At 40.9% G+C, this 23,232-nt stretch overlaps 1 protein-coding gene across 3 annotated transcripts in view; it reads right to left on the reverse strand.

Annotated features, from left to right (window-relative positions):
- Window positions 1-9,673: 9,673 nt before the first annotated feature.
- Window positions 9,674-23,232, reverse strand: part of Atrx (ATRX chromatin remodeler) — a 183,493-nt gene continuing 169,934 nt past the window's right edge. For all 3 annotated transcript variants that reach the window (XM_090326029.1, XM_090326027.1, XM_090326028.1), the window contains 5 exons: window positions 20,672-20,821; window positions 17,705-17,830; window positions 15,750-15,845; window positions 14,268-14,396; window positions 9,674-12,831 (listed from right to left, as the gene is read on the reverse strand). In XM_090326029.1, the coding sequence (XP_090182155.1) occupies window positions 12,553-12,831; window positions 14,268-14,396; window positions 15,750-15,845; window positions 17,705-17,830; window positions 20,672-20,821 (780 nt within the window). In that variant the 3' untranslated portion in view covers window positions 9,674-12,552. The remainder of the gene's footprint in view (window positions 12,832-14,267; window positions 14,397-15,749; window positions 15,846-17,704; window positions 17,831-20,671; window positions 20,822-23,232) is intronic.

Consider the following 23,232-nt stretch of genomic DNA (forward strand, 5'->3'; position numbering starts at 1 on the left):
CAAAAAGTTAGTGTGAGCCCATCTCAATCAGTAAGCCAGGTGTGATAGCATGCATCTATGATCTGGAAGGCCTGAGGAAAGATGGTTGTAGTCTACAGCCATCCCTGGTGAAAAACACAAGATCCCACTGAAAAATAAGAAAAAGCAGCTAGTAGTTCACACCTTAATCCTAGCTACTCAAAAAGCTGAGATCTGAAGATGATGATTCAAAACCAGTCCCATCAGAAAAGCCTATGAGATCCCAGAAAGCCTGTAAGAGCCAGTGCTCGAGTGGTAGAACTCAAGTCCCAGGACTGGTTAAAAAAAAAAGATATGGGGCCAGGAGTTTGGTCTAGTGTTAGAGTGCTTGCCTAGCATGCACAAAGACCTGGGTTAGATTCCTCAGTACCACATACATAGAAAAAAGCCAGAAATGGTGCTGAGGCTCAAGTGGTATAGATCTAACCTTGAGAAAAAGATCAAGGACCGTACTCAGGCCCTGAGTCCAAGTCCAGGACTGGCAAAAAATATATATAAGTGCAGGGAGGGGAGGAACGAGAATGGCTGCACAACCTGGGCTACCCGGGGTTCTGAACAGAGCCCAGCACCAGGCTAACCCTAACAACAGCCCTGACACCAGGTCTTCCTTCCTCTCCCTCACACTTTTCCTTCCATTCCTACTGCCACTGCCCAACGTTGCTGTCTTGGTCTGTTTTCTGTTTCTGTAATTGTTTAATTAATCTCTATCATTATACATAATCACTGAAATAATTAATTATATATGATATAACTATATTATGCATAACTTTCTCATATACTTAAATATTATATAATATGTATAATGATACATTGTGAAAAGTCATAATTGTGAAAACACCACAACCTTATAAAATAGGAAAGTTTATTCAGTTCACAGTTCTGAAGGCTGGGGCATTCAAGATTGGGCAGTTTTCTGAGATGATGCCCAGCTTAGCCTGGTAAGACAGGACAAATGAGCTCATGTCTTTTCTTTCTTTTTCTGTCATTCCTGGGACTTGAACTCAGGGCCTGAGCACTGTCCTTGGGATTTCTCAAGGCTAGAGCTCTACCATGTGAGCCATAACATCACTTCCAGCTTTTTCTATGTATGCGGTAAGGAGGAATCGAACCCCAGTCTTTGTGCATGCTAGGCAAACACTCTGCCACTATGCCAAAATCCCAGCCTTCTTCTCCTCTTCTTATAAAGCCACAGTCTCATTGGATTGAAGCCCCACCCACTCAATGGCATTAACTTTAATCACCTCCTCAATATCCCACCTGCAAGTATTATGGACCACCTTTCTACCTTCTGTCTGTCTGTGTGTCTGTCTTGTCTGTTTTTGAAGCAGTATCTCCCTTCGTAGCACAGGCTGGTCTCAAATTCACAATCCTTTTGAGAGCAGGAGTACAGGTATTGTCATGCCCATAACACCTCAAAATAGGGATTAAATTTCACCAAAAGTTTTGGTGGGAGCTAGGCACCAGTTGCTCATGCTTATAAGCCTAGCCACTCAGGAGGCTGACATTTTAGGATTACAGTTCAAATCCAGCCCACACAGGAGCATCCACAAAACTCTCATCTCTAGGCAATGGAGCTCCAACTTCTACTCCAGAGAGAAGTAATGAAGTCCTTAAGGGTCAACGCAGAGAGGGCTGGAGCAACTTGGACTGAACCCAGGTGACCTGTGGCCCCCCTGGAACCCTGAGCCTGCTAGATTTCTCACCAGGCAGCTAGGGAGTCATTCTGTGGCTTGGCTAGAGGATAAACTTGTGTTCTTTTTCTTATTTCAAGTCTAATTAAGTTCCTTGGGGAAGGAAGCCGGCACTGACAACTCTGCTAAACTCCTTCTATCTCACCCTGGTGGGTTCAGTATCTGGCTATTTTTGAGCATGCACATCCATTACGATTGTATGTGTATGTGTGTGCACGAGCACTGAGACTTGACTTCAGGGCCTGATCACTGTTGCTGAGCTTTCTTGCTCCAAGTTGGCACTTCTATCATTTGAGCCACCACTCCACATTTGAGATGGAGTGTTTTGTTTTGTTTCTTGGTGTGCTTTTTTAATTGGAGATAACAGTCTGCTGGATGATCCTGCCTGGACTGGATCTGAACCTCAATCCTCACATTTCCATTTCTAAATAGCTAAGATTACAGGCATGAGACATGGGTGCCTGGTTAATTCTCATATGGCAGACACAAGGCCCTGTGACAAGAGCAGAAATACCCCACTCTGTCCTGATTTTGAGTAGCCTCAACTCCTCCATCCCAGAATAGGCTGTGCTTCCCTTTCTGCATCTTTCTCAGTCAATTCTTCTTTGGCAACACAGCCAAAGACACACAGATAACAGGTTCTTCAGGCCCTCATTATGTTGTACATATTTTTTTTGTTTTGCAATGACAGGAATGGTGCCAGAGCTAAACCACACATCTTCATCTTTTTTTTTTCTTTTGGTTGGGTTACAGTTACATTCGCCACATAGTAGGTGCATTACTTCTCACACATTGATACCCCTTCTCATATTTTTGTCCCCATTTTCCACCACCCACCCCCTCCCAATCATTGTTTCCCCCCCTTCCCTTTCCTATTTCAAATAAACAAATAAGCATATATACAATATACCAGGTAATAAAGTCAGATATAGTAACAATATGAGATTAACCACAAGGGCAACAAAATAGAAGAGAAATAACATAGTACATTAAGAACAACAGTCACAGAAGATAAAGCTCTTGTTTCCATATCCTAAAGTTCCTTTCATTTAGTCTCATCCTGTGTGACCTTATATACCTAGGTTTTGAGCTATTGTAATCCTCTGCTAGGAGAGCCCCAGATAACACATCTTCATTTTTAGTCTCATTTGATGGTTATGGGGTTTGAACTCAGAGCCTAGATGGTATCCTTGAGCTTCTTTTACTCAAGGCTTCTTTTACTTAAGCCATAGCTCCACTTCCAGCTTTTTGGTGATTAATTGGAGATAAGAGTCTTATGGACTTTGCTGCCCCAGCTAGCTTTCATTCATGATCTTCAGATCTCAGCCTCCTGAGTAGCTAGGATTAATGGAATGAGCCACCAGTGCCCGGCTTATTCAACACTTTCTAGATCTTTAGTGATGTGCAAAACTGAATGAAGCTATCAAAAGTTTCTGTCCTTTTGCAAAGGTCCAGATTACAATCTAGATCGTAATAAAACTGTAAGGAAGAGTTAGTTATGAGGGGCTATCACAGTTTATATGGGAGAGCTGGACACCGTGGAATCTCTCTTTCCCCAGCTACTTGGGAGACTTCACAGCAGAAGGAAAGACTATCAAAAATAAGGAGGAAATATTGGCACTCCTGGCTGCTCATTGGGAACCAAAGAAACTGTCAATAGTCCATTGCCCAGGACACCAGAAACCTGTAGATCTTGTATCCAGGGGCAATCATCTGGCTGACCAGACTGCCCGGGAGGTGGCCTTATCTTCAACTCCAGCTCTAGCCCTCCAACTCCCAGACCCAGGATCCAGAGTCTTACCACCGATCCCAGGGTATACGGAGGAAGACTTGCAATGGATTGAGAAACTGCCTATGGTACGGCTCCTTGATGGATGGTGGAGAGATTCCAGGAGTCACATAGTACTCCCAGAAAAATTAGGGACAAAGGTGCTACAAAAAATTCACCATAGTACTCATCTGCAAGCCAGAAAGATGCAAGACTTAATAAGACAAACAGGACTACGAATTAAGGAGGCAGCCATCAAAATTGATCAGATTATCTCAGGTTGCAGAGTATGTCAGCTAAATAATGTAGGGAGAAATCAGCAAAATTCAGGGGCAAGGCAGCAAGGAGACAAGCCAGGAGCCTTTTGGGAGGTAGACTTTACTGAAGTAAAACCAGGGAAGTATGGATATAAGTATTTGCTAGTTTTTGTGGATACCTTCTCAGGATGGGTCAAGGCTTTCCCCACTAAAAGGGAAACTGCACAGATAGTGGCCAAGAAGATACTAGAGGACATCTTACCCAGGTATGGCTTTCCAATCATGATAGGTTCGGACAATGGACCTGTATTTGTCTCGAAGGTAAGTCAGGGACTGGCTTCCATACTTGGGGCAGATTGGAAATTACCTTGTGCCTACAGACCCAAAAGTTCAGGACAGGTAGAGAGAATGAATAGAACATTAAAAGAGACCCTAACTAAATTGACCATGGAGACTGGCGCAAACTTGGTAGCTCTTCTCCCCTATGCTCTGTTCAATCTTTGATCCTCAGACCTCAGCTTCCTGAGTAGCCAGGGTTACAGGCATGAGCCACTAGGTGCCCAGTTTACCTCAACTTTAAGTAGTTTCCTCATCTTTAACTAATTCATGACACATAGTAAGCCTTCACTAAAATTTGATTAGTGTCTGAAAAAAGATTCTGAGAGGTAAAATAACGTGTCCAAGTTTACACAGAGAAAGCTAGACACCCAAATCCTAGCACAGAATTGGTCCACATTTAGTTTGAAAATATGTGAGCTAAAAAATTGGGAAAGAGGGCCAAGAGTTTAGTCTAGTGGTAGAGTGCTTGCCTAGCATGCAAGAAGACCTGGGTTTGATTTCTTGGTACCACATACATAGAAAAAAAAACCAGAAATGGTGCTGTGGCTCAAGTGGTAGAGCTCTAGCCTAGAAAAAGTCCAAGGACAGTGCTCAGGTCCTGAGTTCAAAGCCCAGGACTGGCCAAAAAAAACTGGGAAAGAGAAAGGGAAGGAGTGACAAGGGGTCCAAAAAGAAGTGTACTCTTTACCTGACTGTAACCTCTCTATACATTACCTTTATAATAGTTATTTTTCATTTTAAAAAGAAAATATATAAGCTATCCACTGTTCTAGAGGTGCATCTCTGTAATTCGAAAATAGTCACACTGATGTGGGAACTGATGGCTCACACCTCTAATTGTAGCTACTCAGGAGGCTGAGATCTGATACCCAGGGCAGGGAAATCTATGAGACGCCTATCTTAAGTACCAAAGGGGGGGAAAAAAAACACAAAAAAAAACCCTGAAGTGGAGGTGTGGCTCAAGGGGTAAAGCACTAGCCTTGAGAAGAAAGGCTAAAGGAACACATCCCACGCCTTGAGTTCAAAGCCCCAGTAGCTGGGAATGTGGCTTAGTGGTAGAGTACTTGCCTAGCATGCATGAAACCCTGGGTTGGATTCCTCAGTACCACATAAACAAAAAGCTGGAAGTGGCTCTATGGCTCAAGAGGTAGAGTACTAGTCTTGAGCTAAAGAAGAAGCTCAGGGGCAGTGCTTAGGCCCTGAGTTCAAGTCCCAAGACTGGCAAAAAATGAAAAAGCCTTAGGAGCAATGCACGCACCCCCCCACACACACACATACAGTCACACAAATTCTGACAGCAAGTACTATAGTAATACAGAACTCTTGCATTCTCTGGTTCCATCAGCACTTCTCATTTGAAATAAAGGATTTTGAAGTAGTTTAAAATTAGCCTGGTCTTCGAACATCTAAATGACTCCATTCTTGGCCCTGGTCAAGGAAAGCACAGTTACTGATTCCTATTGGTCAAACCATGCTAAGGGTGGTAAAGCGGGGGGAAATGTTTTAAACAAATTAACTATCATCCCTCTGAAACAAAATCCTGGGGCCAATGCTAAGGATGCCAAATGAAAGGCTTAGGGGGTGATGTCAGAGGTCCCCCCTCTTTTAAAAATACTTTTCACTCACACAAGGATTTGTTTTCCCTTTCAGTGTGCTTCATGGGATTCTTCCAATTCCCACCCACAGTTCAGGGCCAATTATTTTGGAAATTTGTTTAATGTGGTCTGGCAGATTGAAAACCAAATGAATTGGAATTGCAATGGACTAGCAGGCATGTGAATGGAGTAGGTATGGAGACTGGAATAGGGCCCTAGTTTCCTGGCCCCCAAAAGACTCCAGCTATCCTTTGGTATTCTGTGACTCTAGGAGTCAGTCCCACACCCCTGCCTTAGGTATTTGACTGGAAGTGGTGTGTCTGTGTGTGGCACAGTTGAGGGTAGATGCTTTGGAGAAGAAAAGAGGGAAAATTGCAGGCAGACACTTCATTTGAGCCTAGCACATCCAGGAATAGTGTGTGCAAGATGTGGGAAGAAAGGGTGGAAAATGTGCTAATAGAATAAATTGTTTCCTTTGCTAAGAAGGATAAAATCCAAGCAATCCTGCATCACCGAAGTCTTTGAAGTTCAATCCCTCCATGCTGTATTGTTGAAAATTTACCAAGGGTTGGGGATTGAACCAGTAAGACCTTGAATGGCTGCGAACCATCGTTCCTCTCTCCTTCTCCTCCTCCTCTTCCTCCCAAGTTTGGTTTTGTTTTCATTGAAATATATTCACCAAGGCTAGACACAGGCTTCTACCTGCTTTCCTACCGGCAAGCACAGACAAGCAGTTACCAAGAAAAGAAAAAAAAAGGAAGGAAGAAAGATTACTATTTCATTCTTCCATTTGTTTTCTCATACAATGTCACTCTAAAGCCTGCACCTCAAAAAGGTACACGTAATTACACGAGAGTCAACATAAACAAGTATAGCCACCTACCCACTATAAACTTTATCCAGACTACTTCTATAAAAAATGATTTGCTTTTCAATTCTGAACAATATATACACTTGGGAATTAGCAATTATTTGCTTAAAAGCTGACTTCACAAAAGTCCATTTGTCTTTCCCTTGATGTTTATCACCTTTAGTACAAGGAGATGACCAAGACACAAAAATCAGCCCCGTTCAACAATTTGGTGTGGTTTGGGTTTTTTTTTCTTCATCTATTTTCTGCAATGAGTTCCAGAGGCAGTAAGGAACTGCTCTGGGAGGGCCTCTGGGCAAAAGATAAAAAAGGATAGAGCTAGTGGAAGTGGTAATTAGAGCCAATTACAACTTGACTTATCTGCTTTGTCATTAAAATGCCTGTCAGCTCTCTCATTTTTCTAAACAAGAGGAAGAAAGGTATAGCTTAGTGGGGGAGAAGGGTTAGCCAAAGGGGAAGGATTTCTAATACTCTTCACAAACTCCTTGGATAACCTCAGACACACACACACACACACACACACACACACAGAGAAGAGAGAGAGAGAGAGAGAGAGAGAGAGAGAGAGAGAGAGAGAGAGAGAGAGAGAGGGAGAGAGAGAGGGAGAGAGAGAGAGAAAGCGCAAGCGAGCGAGAGAGCATTTGGCGCCTGCTTTGCTCTGGGAGCTGAAAGGGACTTGGGAAATCACCTAGTCCAGTCCCCTGCTTTCTAGCAGGTAAGGTTATTATTATAGTCCCTTTCTTTTTTTTTTCAAATGAGACATGAAAGACCCACTGAATTGAACTAGAATGCATCTTTTACCTCTTAAGTGCAATGGATTTGATGCTGGTATCATTTTTGAGCTTAATTTTCATGAGCAGAATGTAATTATTCTCTCCACATCTCTCACAGATATGTTATGTACAGGTTAATACATATAATAACCACAAAGCCCACTGAAAACCCTAAGGGAAGCTTATAAATATAACATTACCAAAAGGGAAACTAGCACTTGGAATGGATGTGTCTCTAACAGGAACCGATTTGGTTCTTTGAAGAAACTGGCTTTGAAAGAGAATGGAGCACTAGCATCTTTGTGCAGAGCAACAAACACAAAAAGCTCAAGAATGCCACTAATGGGCGTAGCAAGCTTGAGAGCAATAATCAGTGAAACTGGGTGTGCAAAATCAGACATTCTGAGCAAAACTTGGAGGAAAAGTTAAGTGGGAAATAACAGATATTTGTTGCAAATACCAATTTTAAAAGGCTTCTATGGTATACACTCGACCCCTCCTTGCTTTTGTCCTTCAAGAATGATGGCTGGACCCATTAGCTACTTTTCTGTCTCCAATCTTTCTTCACTTTGCATTCATTCTAACCCATTCCAATTATCCCAGCCTAAATCACCATCTTTACCTCAACACATCATCTGCTTCACAAATGCTGATTCTGCTTGGTATTGAATTTCTCATTCAGTTGCTTCAAAGCCATCAATTCACTCCAATCTTCCCCCATCCTTCCCAATCTTTGTTCTCTTCCTTTCAGTATTACTTTTTTCTTGTGTACCTGAAACAAAGCTCATTCTCAAATCCATAGGCTATCTCTCTTCACCTTTCTGAAAAGCCAAGTATTTAATGTGAAAGTCTCCAGGACACAGTTGCTCTTAGTAGCTTCCAGGAATTGTTTCTGTCTCATATCCCCAGTTATTAAAGAGGGCATGCCTCACCCCTCTATTCTTTCAGGTAAAGCTGTGTGTGGCCTTATTTGCCTTATAAAGATGTCAGCAGATGTTTTCTTCCTGGTATGCATGAGAAAGAGACCGCCGGAGTGCCAGAAGGGAGGATTCCTTTGGTTAGCCTAGGATGGTGGTGTCACCAAGGTTACTGAAAGGAGACTAAGGAGACCAGGGCAAATTATATATCCCGCGGGAATTTTGTGGCAGGGTGTACCCCAAGGAGTAAAACTTTTAAGGGTGAGTTGGCACCATCATTATTACATCCAAAGCTACTGGTATCAAGTGTCTGATTAAGCTTAGACACAATAGAAATTTTGAATTAAATTTTTCTTCAACCTCCAATGCTATGTGTGTAGAATGTTGCACAGATGAAAGCATTTCTGAGACATGACAACTCCTTTGAGTTTGGCTCAAATTGTACACTTGTCAGACACATACAAAAAAATCAGGGGGCCGGGAGTTTGACCTAGTGGTAGAGTGCTTGCCTAGCATGCACAAAGACCCCAATTCCACTGATTCCTCAGTACCACATACATAGACAAGCCAGAAGTGGTGCTGTGGCTCAAGTGGCAGAGCACTAGCTAGCCTTAAGGAAAAAGGCCAAGGACAGCGCTCAAGCCCTGAGTTCAAGCCCCATAACTAACAAAAAAAATCAATGGCAGGAAATTTATCATTTTCTTGGTTATAGACAAGTCACATGTTGAGACTGAATGTGGCAACATGACTAATAACCTGAAAACAATTTAGTGTAGTGAGCTTGTGACAGACTGGCTTATTTCACTGTCAATACTGACTTCTATCTACAGCCTTGGAGTAAATATCCATTACTAAGGGGGTGGGAGAGGAATTATTTTGAGGACTTGTCTGCAGCACTTAAGTGGGGATCTGATTTGATGTAAGGAGAGGCATTAAAAGTAGACATCACAGCTGGTGCTGGTGGCTCAGACCTATAATCCTGGCTACACAGGAGACTGGGATCTGAGGATCACAAGTTTGAAGCCAGTTCAGGCAGGAAAAGTCCAGGAGACTTCAATTTCCAGTTAACTTTCCAAAAAAAGTCAGAGGTGGGATTGTGGTTCAAGTGGTAGAGTGCTAACCTTAAGGAACAAAAATCTCTTGGATAGCACCCAGGCCCTGGGTTCAAGTCCCAGGAATAGCGCCCCCCCCAAAATAAAAAAGAAAAAGAAAGAAACATCACCAATTGAGGTGTGCAGAACTTGCAGCTTCACCAGAGGCCAGATGATACAGTTTCATCTACCTCCTGTGAGAGCATTAGATGGTGGGTGGTCTGGGGATGGACTGTGGGTTGGACCTGAATGAGTGAAAGATACAACTGTTAAGAGGTAGGATGATACACAGACAACCAAAACTAACACACATACACACACAGGCTTCCTGGTATGTAAATTCTTTTTGAGGTTAGAGATCTCCTTTTACAGACTTTAGGACATAACAGATTCAGAAGCCAAGCTCCTTGACGTCCCAGTCTTAATTTAACTATGTGTGCAAAAGCATCACCACCATTACACAGGACATCAAAAGCAGTATGTCTTCTATGAAACAATATGTGCACAGATTTTCCAAGCTGGGGAAATGCAATAAAGAGCACAACACATTTTGGTCACTTTATTAAATGACATTAAATAGTTTAAGTTTCAACTACTAAACAGCACTTTGAATGGTGAAAACACAGATAGTATATTGTCATACTTGAATGCTTGTCTTCAAAAACACAATTCCAGTCCTTATATATATTACAAAACAGCCTTAAAGGAAGAAATGACATCTTTTCTACAGTACTTAAGATACTCAATACAGAACCAAAAAGCAGTCTAACAGAAACAAAGGCAAGTCTTCCCCGCTGTATGATTTCAGCAGCCAAAGCTGGATGATGGACTGAAACATTACTATACAACTGGGACAAAACATATACAAGATCACAATACTAAGCAAAACGCTTTACACCCAGAGAAATAAAACAGGTTACAAAATGTGGAGAATTTAGCAGGCAAAACTGTATTACAAGCAACATTTTAAATCGTCATTTTTAAGCCATTGCAACTATTTAAAACATCTAAAACAAATATAAAAATGAGCCTTTTTAGTATTTGATGTGATTTTTACCTTCAGATTGTTAAAACTTGATGTTATACTCAAAGTACAGATTATATAGCGAAAAATGTCAAGTGAGGAAAGTGTATGCAACGTGGTCCAAGTTTTATTTCAAACTCTGATTCCAATTAGTCTTTCTAAGTATCATTCTTTAAATTCATAGTGGAATCCACAATGAAACAGTTTAGAAGGTTGCTCACAATGTTCACATCTATAGCTCTGAGTAAATTATTAGACCATGCTGAACATCCCCAGGTCTGGTAAATCAGGTGTAAAGTGATCTGGACTTAAAAATACCAACTGGCAACAGTTGGCCCAGAGACTACTAGCCTCAGATATTCATTTCATAAATCTTGTCTTTTTCATTTCTTCTAAAGTAAACATACATCTGTGTCCCCCAAAACCCATGCCAATTAAATAAATGTGACGATATGGCTGGCTATGCCAGCCATAGGCCATAGACTTGGTTGGAGGGCAGAGGGGTGAGGGGAGTGTCCACTGGACCTCACACGTTCTGTATTATAATTCTAGTGCTTATGGACCATTTCCCACAAAGTTCTTCCAAGAGAGAGAAAAATGGAAACCTCTTTCAGATCCAAATGACTCCAAACAATTTTAGCAAATGTTCACATCATCCTAATCCAGTGAGAGCAAAGCAAATCCTCCATGCAGCTCTCCCTGACACCACCCCAGAATTCTTTTAGCTGTTTTTAACCTGTTTCCTCACCTTCTCAAAAATGGTTTTGCCATAGTGAGTTGACTCTGGTAGTCAAAAACAATCCTTTTTTTTAAGAAATTCAAGCAACCAAAATGATTATGAATAAAATTATGTCTTAAAAAATCAAACCTGGATGAAGAAAAAGAAATATAATGGTATTTTCAGTAAAGTTTCAAAAAAAGAGTACTACATGAATTACTTTCCATTAAGAAATCACCTCACAGATCTAAACTGAAAAAAAATACATGTATATATGTGTGTGTATATGTATACACACACACACACATACACACACACATATATAAGCTCTAAAATCTTTTTGAGAAAAATGTAAGGAAATTTGGGGATAGAAGAGTGATGAGAGAACAGAAAAGCATAGAAGCCAGTGATCCTTATCTTTAAAAAGAGGAATTATCTATCTCACAATACTGACAGTACTGGGAATTGTTCAAGCACATCCCTCATGTGAACTTAAAGTCAGCAGTGGTTCTGCCATTTTGATGTTGTTTCTAAAAACAGGGTGTGAACCCAACAACCACAACTTCCGTGCTCATCTCCCCAAATGCTAGAAACTTGATTTTCTCAGTCTACATCCCACTGCCAGCAACAGGATGAAGCACTAGCACTGGCACTGTGCAGAGAGGAGATGTGCTTTGTATCAGTGCCAGGAGGAAAGAAAGAAAAGTCATGTGGGGAAGAGAATCCACAACCCTGAATGTTTACCAGGAATTCTTTCAGCACACAGAACTGAAAATAAAAATGGCAGAAACACTCTAGAAGAATAAGGAATTCTCTTCTTAGGCTGTACTTAAGGCTGTTTCTACAATGCTACACTACCTGCCAGACTCCTCCCTGACTTTAGAGTAGTAGTAGGATTGAAGGATATTGCACACAATTCTGTGTCAAGAATAATTCTTAGTTTCCAACTTTTAACCACAGACACAAATCGGCAGGAACCCAGTTTCAGACTTCAGTTAAAAGAACATTAAGACCATTTCAATTACCCTAATTCAGAAATGGGTTAAGTACAAAAGTAGTTCATTAACTTGAGGAATCAACTCTAAGAACTCAGCTGTGTGGTTTTCATATGTAAAGAACGAATATAGAAATCTTTATATTTTTTTCTAAATTCATTAGTTTTATGACAATTTCACGGTTGCTAAAAGCAGGCATAAAAATTTGAGAGGAAATCTGGGGAGCTGTTATTGTTATGAAGGACTTGTTTTCACTGAAAACAATTTGAAATATCTTCTGTACTCAATGTGTGTAAGAAGATTCTAGGCAACATCGCTGACAAAGTCAGGGAGAAATGGTATGCCCTATTTAAAAAAATTGAAAACTAATATGGAAGATTGGCATTTAAAGGGGACCAAACTATTTATACAGTTGAGTTCTGTTAAGTCATGATTCCTAAAAAAATAAAAGATCTTTCTATGATTTTAACAATCCTTTAAGCTTTTAGTGCAAAATCACATTGATTTCCCTTGGGAAGGTCCTGGGTTTTTGCTCCTCATTGGGGGTGGGGCCCGTTGAAGTGGTGGGGGCTGTAGCCCTCCGGCCACCGACTGATACATTCCTCTCATATCAATCTGCTGGTAATTGGAAGGATTCATTATTAAATTTGGAGGCTTTGGCATCATAAGGTGGCCCAGTGCCGCTTGCTGGTAAGTCATTTGTTGCTGTTGCTGCTGACTGTACTGCTGCTGGAGCCTTCGGTTCATAAGTATTCGCTGGACGCAGTTGATTAACTGGGAAGGGGTGGGGGGAGAGAGAGAGAGAGAGAGAAAGAGGGGAGGAGGGAGAGAGGGGGGGGAGAGGAACCTGTTACAAGTGTATGACTGGTCTCCAAGAGGCAAGGATCAAGTTTTGAGTTAAAATCAATTTGTTCAGGGGGTACCATACCAAAAGGAAAACACATTATTGTTATCACCATTACTAATTTGATGGCATTCATAGGCCCATTACTGTAGAAACCAGTTAGTAACACCATTTAAGGCTAAATTCTCTTAATGACTTGACTATTGTACTGCAAGCAGCATTTCAGTTAGTTGCCATAGTAATGTGCCTGGCACTATGATTAGTTTCAAGTATTAGTTACAGCACTTTTTGTCAAGTCTCCTTTCTTTGTCATTCTTCTGAATATTTCACATGATGACAGGCAAATAAACATTGCAGTGACAAACACCAAAGGGAAAAGTGTTTGTAGTAGGAATAATTCCTACCTGGAATGTCTCACATTTCCTAAGATCATTTGAAAACCACAAAATTCTGTCATGCTTTCGAAGTAAAATTCATGCCACAGATATTGATTCCTTGGTGTCAAGAGTTGAAATTTCCCAGCACAGTGCAAGGCAGATGGCTGGCACTGGCTAGGAAAGACGATCAAGGATTCTAGACTATGCTAGCTTTCTGAAGAATTATGTAATATAGTAGGAACGTACAACATCATCCAGGGCTCCACCTCTCATTCTCAAATTAAATATACCACAATCTCTACATGTTAGAAGCCATTGAAAAATGGCAAAGGTAGTATAAAAGTCTGGCAAAAGGTCCTAAATATCTATGCTATGTGGAAAATAGAATTATAATAAAAGAGATCCAATGCCAAGTAGAGTCATCAGTGGGAAGTTCTTGTCCCTTCCTAATAAATACATTATCCTTTTTGCAAGGTGGGTCATGGGGCTTGAACTCTGGGCCTGGGCGCTGTCCCTGAGCTCTTCAGCTCAAGGCTACCGCCCTACCCCTGGAGCCACAGCCCTACCTCCCATTTTCTAGAAGTTAATTTGAGATAAGAGTCTCATGTATTCTTTTGTGCCCGGGCTGGCTTTGAAACCATGATCCTCAGATCTCAGCCTCCAGAGCAACTAGGATTACAGGCATAAGCCACCATGCCTGGTTCAAATGCATTGTGGTAATACGACTTTTTTTTGGGGGGGGGGTTTGGTCATGAGGCTTGAACTCTAGGCCTGGGTGCTGTCCCTGAGCTCTTCACCTCAAGATTAATGTTCTACCATTTGAGCCACAGCACCACTTCCAAATGCATTATCTTCACCAGATTTCTGACAAACCTTCTAGAATAATCAATGTAACCATCCATCCTCTCGACAGGTTACTGATAGAGAAACAGTGATCTGTTATAATTCAAACAAAGTAAACCTAACCTAGAGGTAGTAAGAATTCTTACCATCTGCTGTTTTGTCAGTACATCATTGTAGATAGCTTCCCTCCGTTTCATATCAAGCTCCTGACTGGCTTGTCTACTCAGGGCTAAAGCCTGCACTTGGGCCTCAGAGAGATTCATGTTTTCCTTCCACTAAAAGAAAAAACATCCACTTACTCCTAATAATGATACACTTGGGAAAAAAATCATTAAGGTACTTAAAGATATTCAGGTTTTTAAGTTATTTTTTTATTGTTGAGGTGACTATAAGGAGTTACAGTACGTTTATCAGGTAGTGGGTAAGCTACTTCTTGAACATTGTTACCCCTTCTCGTGTTTTTCTCCCAGTTTCCCTCCCCTGACCCTTCCCAATTCATGTTTTTCCCTTACCTTCCCTTTTTCAAATAAACAAATAAATGAATATACAATATGCCAGTTACCACATTCAGATACAGTAACAACATGAGATAAACCATAAGGGGAAAAGAAGAGAAAATAAATGGCTTCAGTTAGTACATTAACAACAGCAATCACAAAGATAAACCTCTTGTTTCCATATCCTGGAGTTCATTTCACTTAGCCTCATCCTATATGGCCATATGTATGTAGCTTTTAAGCTACCATGATCCTCTGTTAGGAGAATCCTAGACATATACTAATTGTTACAAATGAGGGAAACCATAGGGTCTATGTTTCTTTGGGTCTGACTTACTTCACTTAGATATTCAGGATTTTATAGTTCCCTCTCCCCTTGCCTTAATTATTCTTCTATAAAGGAAGCAGTGATGTGAAAGCATTGTTTTAAGTTATCTACTGTGGTACAGTTTATAGATTCACTATCTCTGGAATGAAATAACTATTTGGAATACTGCAAATGGTAATTAAAATGTGTTTAAACAAACAATACATACATTATTTTTTACATTTTTTTCAATACTTAGGTCCTACTTCTTTTGTAACAAACAACAAAAACTACTGAAATATAGCCAGGCACTGGTGGCTCATGTCTGAAAGTCTAGCTCCTTGGGAGTCCCAATCTGAAGACCAAAGTTCAAAGTCATCTTAGGAAAATAAGAGACATGAGTCTAGAGCTCAGCAGCAAAATGCTAAGTGGAGGCATGGCTCAAGGGGTAGAGCACCAGCTGTGAGCAAAATTGCAAAGCAAGCACTCCCAGCCCTGAGTTCAAGCTCTGAAACTGGCACAAAAGATGGATACTTTGGGGCTATGATCTACTTTAGTAGTACTTAGCAAATATGCTACATTCCCATGAAGCAATTCAACAATAACTGAAAGTCAAAACAGCCGGACATGGTGGGTACATCCCTAAAATCCTAGCAGTTGGGAGACAGAGGAATGAAGGTCTTAATTCTGAGGCCAACCTGAGCTACACAAGACCTTGTCTCCAACATAAAGAAATGAATAGTTAGATAAACAAGCAAATGGTATGCCAGAAGAGGAGGTGAAAATTTGGAAGTAGAAATAAGACAGCACGTCAGTTTGCTTACTATAGATGAAATGATATCTTCAAGAGGCTGAATCCTCACTGCTGTCACACTGTTGGTGGCTTCTACAACCTTTTCTCTTCCTTGATTAATAAGGTCCTAGAAGAATGATGGAAATAAGTTAGCAAGAATAGAAAGCCAGCATCATGTTCAAGTAAAAAGCTCTTTCCTCTTGTCCACTTACAGCATTTGGTTTTAAAATGAAAATAAATGAAGGCCAGGAGTTTGGACTAGTGGTAAAGTGCTTGCCTAGCATGCATGAAGACTCGGGTTCAATTCCTCGGTACCACATACATAGAAAAAAAGCTGGAAATGGTGCTGAGGCTCAAGTGATAGAGCTCTAGCCTTGAGAAAGTCCAAGGCCAGTGCTCAGGCCCTGAGCTCAAGCCCAAAAAAAAGGCAAATGAGACAAGAAAAAAGTGAGCTTCATTAATATAAAGTAAAACTAATCAATACCTGAAGTGTCTTTTTAGGAAGATAAAAAAATTTTGTTTTTCCTACTAGCAGAGATCTGCAATAGAGCAAAACCTTGATACATAAGGCCATATAGTATGAAGCTAATTGAAAAGACCTCCAGGATATTGAAACAAAAGCCATACAATGAATGATTGTTGTCCTTAATGTACTATGTTATCTCTCATCTCTTTTGCTGTCCCTTGGTTATCTCATATTGTTACAGTATCTCACTTTGTAATCTGATATATTGGATTTATTTGTATTTGGTTATTTGAAATTGGATAGGGAAGGGGGGAAAACCAAGACGGGGGGGGGGGAGTGGTGGTGGTGGTGGAGGGGAGGGTAATGGGGACCAAGACATGTGAAAGGGTATCAATATATGTGAATTAATGCACCTTCTATCTGGCAAATATCATGTAACCCTTTTATTAATTACAATAAAAAATAAATTAAAAAAATTTTGTTTTTCTAAGATGAGAGGTAGGGGTGGGGGAGGGAAATGAGGACCAGGACATGAGAAAGGGTATCAATGTTTGTGAAGTAATGCACCTTCTATCTGGTGAATATAATGTAAGCCTTCTATTAATTACAATAAAAATATATGAAAAAGGGGCCGGGAGTTTGGCCTAGTGGTTAAAGTGCTTGCCTAGCATGCATGAAGACCCGGGTTCGATTCCTCGGTACCATATACATAGAAAAAGGCCGGAAGTGGTGCTGAGGCTCAAGTGGTAGAGCTCTAGCCTTGAGAAAGTCCAAGGACAGTGCTCAGGCCATGAGCTCAAGCCCAGGACTGGCAAAAAAATATGAAACAATTAAATAAACCCATGGGCACATTTAAAGGGAGAACTCACAGACTCAACTCAAAACAATCTGTATAGAAAATTCAGTCTTTCCTAGTTCATTGATATGTGGTTCTTAGTTTTCTATTTCTTCCTTATTTTTTTTTTGCCAATGCTGGGGCCAGAACTCAGGGCCTGGGCATTGTCCCTGAGCTTCTTTTGCTCAAGGCTAACACTGTACTACTTAAGCCACAGTGCCACTTCCAACTTTTTATGTATATGTGGTGCTGAGGAATCTGCATGCAGGGCTTCATGCATGCTAGGCAAGCACTCTACCACTAAGTTTTCTATTTCATAATACTATTCCATAATACTATTTTCTATTTCAGAATACTAATGGCGCCTTCTACATAACATTAGAATGTAAATTAATGTGTTTATTTCTCTTACTCTTGAACAATTGACAAACAATTGCTTCCTCATATGTAATCGCTAAAGGCATTGCTATTCAACAGCTTTATTGTTCCTTAATTAACAATTCTTCATTCATTCAAGGACCAATTCCCTGGTGCACTGAACAAATTGTATCAGTCGACAAATGCAAAGAAAAATGTCTGGGTCTATTCACAGGTGATCTTGTGGAGGATGGGATAGTCCCAAAGAGGAGATTTTACAACAAGGCACTTGAGATTGCCTTGAATTCACATCAAGTGTATAACATACCTCTAGCTGTTGGTTACTCATTGCTGACAGGGCTCCCAGATTGAAAGGAATATAAGGAGTTTGAGAGTTGAAAGTGACAGGGGGTAAATTGGTCCCAGTTGGTATGTTGAAACGCATGGTCAGTCCCTAAAAAACAAAAAAAAAAAAAAGGAAAAAAATGTGCACTTTTCACAGTGTGATTCAAAACCTGAAATTTGACAGCACCTACTGGTTTAGAAAAGAACCCACATTCTCAGATCTAGGAAATTATTAACACTCTTCCACACACAAACAAAACACCCTTTTCACCCGAAACCAAGATCTTATTACACAGAAAGCTTTAACCCCTAAAGGTGTACTCTCTTTTTTTCTGGTAATTCCCACAGAAATGAGGCAACTTGATGAGTTCTGCTCAAACTCCCAACAGCACATTAACATTAAAGAAGTTTGGTACAATGCACTAGGACTTTAAAAAGGATTCAGGTATTAGGATAAGGTTTCGCATGTCCCTTTTTGCTCGAGTGGACTGCTGTTTCAGACATGCAACTATTTGAAGGAAAGTTGCTGCTGGAGATTGACACTGATGTCCAATAATAACATACTTCGTGTTCTGATATTTATTCCAAATCAAGATTTCATAGCATACATAGTAAAGCAATTGCTACCTCCAAGTCTAAGGGCAGGCAAGCCAGTACTGATTAGGGTTAACTGATGCTAAAAACACACTTTCCCTTCACCTGGCAATTCAACAAGCACTGGATGGAATACATTGCTGCCTTCTTTCCTTTTTTGTCTTTTGTGAGGCTTGAACTCAGGGCCTGGGCACAGTCTCTGAGCTTTTCTGCTCAAGGCTAGCACTCTGCCAACTGAGCCACAGCACCACTTCCATTTTTCTGGTGATTAATTGTAGATAAGTCTCACAGATTTGGGGCTGGGAGTTTGGCCTAGTAGTAGAGTGCTTGCCTAGCATGCACGAAGGCCCAGGTTTGATTCCTCTGTACCATATACATAGAAAAAAAGCCTGAAGTGGTGCTGAGGCTCAAGTGGTAGAGCTCTAGCCTTGAGAAAGTCCAAGGGCAGTGCTCAGGCTCTGAGGTCAAGGCTAGTGCAGGCAAAAAAAAAAGAGTCTCACATACTTTCCTGGGCCAACCTGGCTTTGATTTGAAACATGATCCTCTGGGGCCAGGAGCATAGTCTACTGGTAGAGTGCTCTCTTAGCATGCACAAAGCCCTGGGTTTGATTCCCTGGTACCGCATACTCAAAAAAAGCCAGTGTGGCTCAAGTGGCAGAGCGCTAGCCTTGAGCAAAAAGCGTCCAAGGACAGTGCCCAGGCCCTGAGTTCAAGCCCCAACACTGGCAAAAAAAAAAGAAAAGAGGAAGGAAGCAAGCAAGCAAGCAGGCAGGCAGGCAGGCAGGCAGGCAAGTCTTGCACGGTGGCTGACGAAGTAATTCTAGCTACTCAGGAGTCTGAGATCTGAGGATCAAGGTTCAAAGCCAGTCCGGGCACAAAAGAGACATCTCTAATTAACCTCTAGAAAATGGGAAGTGGGGCTTGGCTCAAAGGTAGGGTGGTAGCCCTGAGCTGAAGAGCTCAGGAATAGCACCCAGGCCAAGTTCAAGCCCCATGACCCACAAAAAAAAAGAATGAAAGAAAAAAGGAAAGAAAAATGATCCTTAGATCTCAGTCTCCTGAGTAGCTAGGGTTACAGGTGTGAACCACCAGCACCTGGCAAGAGTACATTTCTGTTGGGGCAGCGTCACCTCTTCCCTCACTCTCTTTTGATTTTTCCCTCCTGTCTCCACCCACAAATTGCACAGTTTATTTTTAACATAGTGTCTAGGAAATACCACTACTGCATGTGTTCACCTTTTGCTCCTCCATTCCTATCTCCCCCACCCCCGACCCTCACAAAGATAAATGAACACGCAGGGTGCGGTAGCTCATGCCTGCAATCCTAGCTACTCAGGATGCTGAAATCTGAGGATCGTGGTTCAAAGCCAGCCTGGGCACAAAAGGACCTGAGATAAGAATCTCCAATTAACCTCCATAAGACCAGAAGTGGTGCTGTGGCTCAAATGGTAGAGCAATAGCCTTCAGCTGAAGAGTTCAGGGATAGTGCCCAGGGCCAGAGTTCAAGTCCCACAACCGACCAAAAAAAGATAAATGAACAAACAAGGCAAAAAGAAAACAAAAACAGCAACAAGGAAAAAAACCTCATTTCTATTTCCTGGAGTTCATTTTGATAATTATTTTAAACGATCAGATGCACATAAGCACTGCACCTTTGTGTTTCTCTCCTAAGAGGGCAAGTTTGTTTGTTTGTTTTAGGTCGGTTGTGGGGCTTGAATTCAGGGCCTGGACGCTCTCCCTGAGCTCTTTTGCTCAAGAGCTAGAGCTTTATCACTTTGAATCAAAGCTCTACTTCCAGTTTTCTGGGTGTTCACTGGTAATGAGTCTCATGGATTTTTCACTGGGGTTGGCTTCAAATGGCAATCCTCAAATCTCAGCCTCTTCCTGAGTAGCTAGGATTACAGGTGTAAGCCACAGGCACCCAGGTATATTACTGTTTTTTTTCTCTCCTATCTTAATTCTCTCCTCTCAAAGTTATCTAAAGCTCTTAAATGGATACTCATAATTGAGACCCTGTATCTGAAGACTCATTATAACATTATCCTCTTCAAAGGGGATCTTTTTCTTCTTTACTGGTTTTTAAAATGACTAATATAAAACTCTAAACTAAAAAGGCTTTTAATTCTTTTCCAAAATTGGTAAATTTCATTGGTTGCCAAGGCTAGTCTCAAGTAATCCTACCTCAGCTTCTCAAATAGCTGGGACTACACTACAGGAATGTGTTACTATACCTGGCCCCAAAAGCATATTGGAAGGTTTTCTTGTAATGTTTCCATACATACATATAACATACCCTCATTACCCTCTCATTTCCCCAGCCTTGTTCCTCTCTCAAACAGCCCTCTAAATGAACTACCTTCTTTTCTGCTTCATATTCAGCCCAAGCTGCTTTTCTTTCTTCTTCAGTCAACTCTTCCTCTTCTTTGTGGTCCAACAGAGAGTCATGTTCATGATATCCTACAATGTGTTCTTTATGTATCTGAAGAAGTTCTGCAAGTATGGTATCCTATTTTGAGGGGTTAAAATAATAGTTATTTTTCTTCCTCTGGATCACATCCCCTTAATTGTTAGATTAGAAACTATGTACATTTTAATATATACTATAAATTACAAACAACCATAAAATATACAACATCATACACTTGGGTGTGTGTGTGTGTGTGTGTGCGTGTGTGTGTGTGCGTGTGTGTGTGTGTGTGTGTGCGCACATGCGCGTGCCCCAGTCTTAGGGCTTCAACTCAGAGCTATTTTGTTCAAGGCTAGCATTCTATGACTTGAGCCACCGATCTACTCCCAGCTTTTTGGTGGTTACTTAGACTTTCCTGCCTGAACTTGCTTCAAACTGCAATCCTCAGATCTCAGCCACCTGAATACCTAGGTTTATAGGTATGAGCCACCAGTTCCCGGAGCAATGCTATACTTGAAACTCTATATATTCATAACTTCATGTTTACCATAGCATATTTAGAAATTTAAAGAACTTTTGAAGCCAGGTGTGGTGGCTCACATCTGTAATCCTAGCTACTCAGGAGGCTGAGATCTGAGGATCAAGATTCAAAGCCAGCCTGGGCACTAAAGGACCTGAGACTCATCTCCAATTAACCACTAGAAAACTGAAGTAGTGCTGTGGCTCAAGGGATAGGGCGGTAGCCTTGAGCTGAAGAGCTCAGGGACAGCGCCCAGGCCCAGAGGTCAAGCTCCACAACTGACCAAATCTCCCCCCGCAAAAAAAAAAAAAAAAAAAAAAAAAAAAAAACCTTTTGACACAGGGTCTTGCCATGTAGCTCAGGCAGACCTACATGCACAATCCTCTTGCCTCAGCCCCTTGAGGGCTAGGATTTCAAGTGTGCATGTGCTATCAAGCTGGGAGAAATTCAGTTTTTAAATTTTACCACTTTTCAGCTTTTGAGTTCATTAACCCCAACTTAATATTTTTCATATGTCTTATGTTTTCTGCTTTATTTTGAAATTAGTGATTATACTGGATAGTTGTGTTTTAAACCATAATGTGGACTGGGAATATGGCTTACTGGTAGAGTGCTTGCTTAGCAAACATGAAGCCCTAGGTTCCATTTCTCAGCATCACATAAACAGAAAAAAGTCAGAAGTGGAGCTGTGGTTCAAGTGGTAGAGTTCTAGCTTTGAGCCAAAAGAAGCCCCAAGACTGGCAAAAAAATGATGCCTATTTACAAGTATTTAAGAACTTCATTTCATAGTCACTTTAGCTATTAACCACAATACAAGGGAAAAAGTCTAAATAAATCTAAACAGGTACAGAATAGCTTAACATCTAATATTTATATTTCTTTTGAAGGCCTTGTATAAGCTAGGCAAATAAATACTCTACCACTACACCAGAGATCAAGTTCCCACTAAGATTTTAGGATTAAAATGTGTGAAAACTGGGACCACATGCATACATATTTTAAGAACACTAAATTCCTTCTCCGTGTAATTAGGGCCATGGAAATTACAATGAGCTGGGATAGGTGACTAAAGTGAATCATGGATTTTACTAATTTAAAAAAAATTAAATAACCCACTACCTGATGAATGTAACTAACCCCTCTCTACGTTATCCCAACAATAAAATACAATTAAAAATTAAATAAAATATTCATAAGGTGGGTGCTGGTGGCTCACACTTGTAATCCTAGCTACTCAGGAGATTGACATCTGAGGATTGCAGTTCAAAGTCAGACCAGGCAGAAAAGTCTATGAAATTCTTTTTTCCAGTTAACCACAAAAAAAAGTCAGAAGTAGAATTATACCTCAAATAGCAGAGTGCTATCTTTGAGCACGAAAGGTCAGGGGCAGCAAGCTCAAGCCCCAGGACTGGCACACACACACAAAAGGCACACATAAAATATAGTATATCACAGAAATTTTAATTCACTTAAAAAATGACTTTCCAGCTGGGTGCTGGTTGCTCACGCCTGTAATTGTAAGTGTTTAGGAAGACCGAAGCTATTGTGGTTCAAAGCCAGCCTAGGCGGGAACGTCTATAAGCCTCTTATCTCCAATAAGCCTCCCCCTAATAGTCAGAAGTGTACCTACGGCTCAAGTGGTAGAAATCTACCCTTGAGCAAAAGAACTCAGCAACAGCATCCCAGTTTTGAGATTAAGCCCTAGGACCAGCACATATACACATGTACACATACACACAGATACATATAAAAGCCATATATACACAGCTTTTAGTAAATTCTCCTAGGAACTAGGAGAACAAGTTCTCCTGGGAATTTACTAAAGGAACAAACTTATTGATTAAATGAAGGTAACGAAGGGATATATAGCACATTAAACTCACATTTAATCTCCATCCAGTAACATTTAATTCATACATAAATAAACCCCACACCTGAACTAGATCTTTACATGATTAACTCGACTTGGAGTACTGGGTCCAAAAACTGG

The sequence above is a fragment of the Megascapheus bottae genome, chromosome X (assembly GCF_031878675.1).
Source record: "Megascapheus bottae isolate mThoBot1 chromosome X, mThoBot2.hap1, whole genome shotgun sequence".
NCBI classification, from domain to species: domain Eukaryota; kingdom Metazoa; phylum Chordata; class Mammalia; order Rodentia; family Geomyidae; genus Megascapheus; species Megascapheus bottae.